General features: G+C 52.3%; 1 protein-coding gene across 1 annotated transcript; it reads right to left on the bottom strand.

Moving 5' to 3' along the window:
* Positions 1 to 1024: 1024 nt before the first annotated feature.
* On the bottom strand, positions 1025 to 2812 carry LOC103190796 (prolactin-releasing peptide receptor-like). Its single transcript, XM_007911687.2, has 2 exons — positions 2379 to 2812; positions 1025 to 1685 (listed from the first exon to the last, which is right to left on the bottom strand). Exons 1-2 carry the CDS (start codon positions 2810 to 2812, stop codon positions 1049 to 1051), a joined length of 1071 nt encoding a protein of 356 aa, XP_007909878.2. The 3' UTR covers positions 1025 to 1048.
* Positions 2813 to 4893: the final 2081 nt, after the last annotated feature.

Here is a 4893-nt window from a genome sequence, read left to right as displayed (position 1 = left end):
CTGTGAGGGTTATTGCTTCCACTGGTGTGGATAGAAGTTTGCAATTGTTGGGGCTGAGAGTGGGGTGCAGTGGAGTGAACTCAATGAACCAAATAATAATAATCTTTATTCACATCAAGTTCTGCAATTTGCTCCCTCCCTCTCGCCCTGCAATTTCTTTATCGCAAAGGAAATGTCTGAGAGGATAAACACTATTTCCTGTGGGGAGTGATCCAAGAACATGAGGGAGTGACATTAGGGTATACAGGGTCTATGTGTGTGTGTCAGCCCAGCTCAGTGTGTGTGTGTCTGTGTGTGCCAGACACCCGGCCGGTCACGGTGACGGGTTTCCGCGTGTGTCAGACACCCGACTGGTCAAAAAAAACAGCACATCAATTCTTTAATCGCGCAGGATTTTTCCTGCATTAAGTTCAGACAGTGCTCTCCCCATAATAACAATAACAACATAATAGCAACAATAAACAATAATAATGAACAATAACAATAATAAATAATAACATTAACAACATAATAGTAACAATAAAGAATAAACACTAATAATATAACAATTCTCGCATTTGATACAATGCCTTATCATGTTTTCGAGACGCCTCAAAGCGCTTCAACTGTAAATTGAATTGACTGTATATTTTGTGGGCAAAACGCGGCAGCCAATTGCACACAGCAGCGTCACACAGACAGTTGTGGATTGAGTGACCAAATTATTATTATTTATTTAGTTATTTTAAAGGGATTATTACCACCGGAAAAGCAATCCACCAATCGACTAACAACCAGATTCCTATTTACTACTGGTAAACAGAGGCGTGTGCACGCGTGTGCGTCTGTGTGTGTGTGGAGCAGGAAACTTGCCTAAGGTTTCGCCCTGACCTGACCCGGAAATCAAACCAGGTCCTCTCGCTTGCGAGGCGAGGGCTCTAACCACTGAGCTACAGGACTCCACAATGGCCTGGTTGGGGGTGGAGGGAAGGCAGTAGAGGAGTGTACAGAGAAGGTGAGGGGGAGGGGGAGATGATCTGGTTGGGGGGTGCGTGGGAATGCGGAGGAGTTACATTACTACACTGACATCGGCACAGTGACTGGTCGCTGGGACCACCCTCTTACGGCAGGCGAACATTTTGAGTAGTTCGGCTCGAAAGCGATCGTGAAGCCAGGCGTAGAGGAACGGGTTATAACAGGCTGAGCTCATGGCCAGCCAGTGGCACAGTAACTGCAGCAGGTTGAAGTAGTCCTTGCTGATCAGGTTAATGTCTACGTCGCGCACGATATTGAAGAGGTGAAGTGGGAGCCAGCAGGCACCGAACACGGTGACCAGCAGCACAAGCAGTCGGAAGATCTTTTTCCTTCGTACGCGCTCCCAGCGTTCCTGGTTGTGTATCCCGGTCCCTGGCAGAACCCGACCCCTCAGCTTGATGGTGATGCGGAGGTAGGACAGCGCCACGGCAGAGACGGGCAGGATGTAGGTGATGATCAACGTGCTGTAGGCGTAGGCCAACCTCTCTCGCTCCCTCTTCACCCAGAACTCCTCACAAATGGTCAGCCTGGCATCGGGCAGCTCCACGTGGTATGTGTGGGCGAGGGCGGGGGCAGCTAGTGCCCCTGATAGCAGCCAGACCCCCGCCACCACCTGCCAACACCCGCCCATCGACAGGCGTTTCTTCAGTGGGTGCACCGTGGCATAGTATCTGACCGAACAGCAAAAAAAAAACAAGTTACCGTGGAAGCTGGGGCCAGAAGGAGGCCATTCAGCCCCTCGAGCCTGTTCCGTTCCACCACTCCAGGATTCGCTGTGAAGCGTAGTGACTGCGTGTGGTGGACAAAATGTGGCAGCCAATTTGCGCATAGTGACGATAATAATCCTTCCACGTGGTAAAGCATCTTATCACATCGTTGGGACGTCTCAAAGGACTTCACAGGATATATTGAAGGGGGTTCAACTGTGTATTTTGTGGGCGAAACGCAGTAGTCAATTGCGCACAGCAGCGTACCCACAAACAGCCATGGATTGAATGACCAAATTATTATTAATATTTTGAAGGGATTATTACCCCCAGAAAAGCAATCTGCCAATCCACTAACAACTGGGTTTCCACTTACTATTGGTAAATAGAGGCGTGTGTGTGGAGTAAGGAAACTTGCCTAACTGCCCGGGAATCGAACCACAGTCCTCTCGCTCGTGAAGCAAGCGCTCTAACCACTACACTACGGGGGACTGTGATGGGAAGAGAGAGGGGGAGAGAGAGAGGGAGAGCAGGAAATGGGGTTAGAGCAGAGAGCTCCAGTGGGGGATTGAGCACAGCACAGGCATGATGGGGGGAGAGAGGGAGAGAGAGCGCAGGGAATGGGATTTAGTGGGGGAGCGAGGTCCCAATACCAACCTGTCCACAGCGATTGCGGTCAATGTGAAGACAGAGACATACACGGTGACGGGTTGCATGAGGAACACAAAGTAGCACAGGAAGCTGCCAAACACCCAGCCTCGCGGGTTGAAGACGTAGGCGAGGGTGAAGGGCACACAGGCAGCACACATCAGCAGGTCTGCCAGTGCCAGGTTGGCAATCAAGAAGTTGGTGACTCCGTGCATCTTGCGACTGCGACAGATGACGTGGAGGAGGAGGGAGTTGCCCAAGAGACCCACCATCACCAACAGGGCATAGCCGGGCAGTAGGAGGGGCTTCAGGCCATCGATCAGCTCCACCCCCGTGAATCCCGAGCCACCAACAGCCCCGCCCCCCAATGCCAACTCATACACCACTGTGTTGTTGTCAACTGTCCCCACCCCCCAGGGCTCGGTGCGTGGCTCTGCCCCCATTGTGGGCCCCACCCCCCAGGGCTCGGTGTGCAGCTCCACCCCCATCGCTGGCTGCTCCCCCCTCGCTTCCCTTGCCCCATTCCCCTCCCCCATCCTGGCTGGCCCTCACTCCTCACTCACCGCCCTTGCTCTCTCTCTCCCACCCCACCCTCGTCTTCCCCCCCTCTTTCTCACTTTATCTCCCTTCCCCTCTTTCTCTTGGTCTCTTCTCTCTCTTCCCCTTCTTTCTCACTCTCCCTCTCTCTCTCTCTCTCTCTCCCCGTTTCTCTCTCTCGCCCCCCCAACCCCCTCGCTCGCTCTCCCTCTTTCCCTCTGTCTCTCTCTCCACCCTCTTCCTCTTCCTCTCTCTCTCTCTCTCACTCCCCTCTCTTTCCCTCTCTCCTTCTTTCCCTTCTCTGTCTCACTCTCTGGGTTGTACTGGTTCCACTCCGCGTGTGTTAGGTCCTGATCAGTTCCTTCCTACAGATTGAGAAAAACACAGACAGAAATGAAGATCAGACACACACACCTGCCCCCCAACCCCCCCCACACACATGCCCATACCCATGCCCCCAACACACACACACACAGCTCTAACACACAGACTGCCAAATCTTACCTACAAATCGCTTCTCCCCAGTTTTCTGTGGAGGAGAGAAATCATTCTGTGAGTCAACCTGGAGTTCGGAATTTTGTTCCCAAACCTCAGCCTATAACGTACGATATCTGCATCTTTCCCGGAAATTGAATAATCCCTGGATTTAATGCAGCGCCTGTTACATCAGGAGGGCGTCTCACAGGATTCACTGTAATATATAGTGACTGTGTACTTTGGGGGCGAGCACGGCAGCCAATTTACGCTGAGCGACGTCCCCGCAAGCAGCCGTGAAGCAAGCGAGCGATTTTATCTGGGGAATTGTCAGCCAGGACACCTAGAGAGAGAGAGAGAAAAACTCCCTTTTCCCAACAGCGCCGCAGGAGAGATCTTTAACGTCGCCTGAATAGGGCACAGATGGGGAGTGGGTGAGGTTTAACGTCTCACCCAAAGGATGGCGTCTCCCACAATCCGGCGCTCTCTCTCTCTCCCTCCCCACCCACCCCCACCAGTGCTGGGCTGGAATGTCAGCCTGAACTGTGTCTCAGAGTCCCCGATATGTGGGGGGGTGCGGGGGAAAGGTGGAGGGTGGGGGGGGCGCTCAAACCCACAACCTCTGGGATTGTTTAGGTAAAACACTGCACTCTCCCACCCAGCTCGCTTTGCATACAGCGTCCGCAGTAAAGCAGAGAAGAGAACACCGATAAAAATAATGATCTCACGTTTGACACTGCACCTTATCACGTCTTCGAGACGTCTCAAAGTCTTCACGGAATACACTTATCGAGAACGGTCACTAACTGTGTCAGCGAGGCTGGTGAGTGTGTTCAGTGGCTCCTGTTCTGTGCTGTCTCTGCCCGGGTTCCACACAATGTGTGGCTCAGCACATTGCTGGCTACTGAGATGCTCTCACTCTCACTCTGTCTCCGTCTCCATCTACTCTCATCAGCACCACACACGCAGTCACTGCTGTCCTCTGCTGGTTACTCACATACATATATACACACTCACTCAACACACACTCAACACACTCTCACACACAGCTCGCTGTTAGTGCCAAGCCTAAAAGGTGATAGAAAGCGAGTGAGCAAGTGAGTGAGTGAGTGAACGGCTGAGTGATTGAGTGACTGAGTGAGCGAGTGAGAGAGAGAGAGATATATGGCATGTTTGGGAGTACGGATGAGCACTGTGATATCAGTGTGTGTTTGACGTGTGTAGGCTCTGACCCCATTAGCAGGGCATCCTGTGGTGCTGGGAGCAGGAGGTCAGGCTGAGATGGTGATGGACTCAGAGGCAGAGACAGAGCAGAGAACTCTCACACACAGCTCTCAGCGACTCACACTGACTCCGCTTAGAATAATAATCCTCACATTTGATACAGCGCCTTATCACGTTGCTGAGACAACAACAACAAGATTCCATTTATAGAGCGCCTTTCATGTCGGGAGGATGTCCCAAGGCGCTGAACAGTTGGGTCAGGACCCGAGCATTGGGGGGAAATGGTCAG

Source organism: Callorhinchus milii, unplaced genomic scaffold (genome assembly GCF_018977255.1).
Source record: "Callorhinchus milii isolate IMCB2004 unplaced genomic scaffold, IMCB_Cmil_1.0 Scaffold28, whole genome shotgun sequence".
NCBI lineage: Eukaryota > Metazoa > Chordata > Chondrichthyes > Chimaeriformes > Callorhinchidae > Callorhinchus > Callorhinchus milii.
This window is presented reverse-complemented; position numbering and strand designations above follow the sequence as displayed.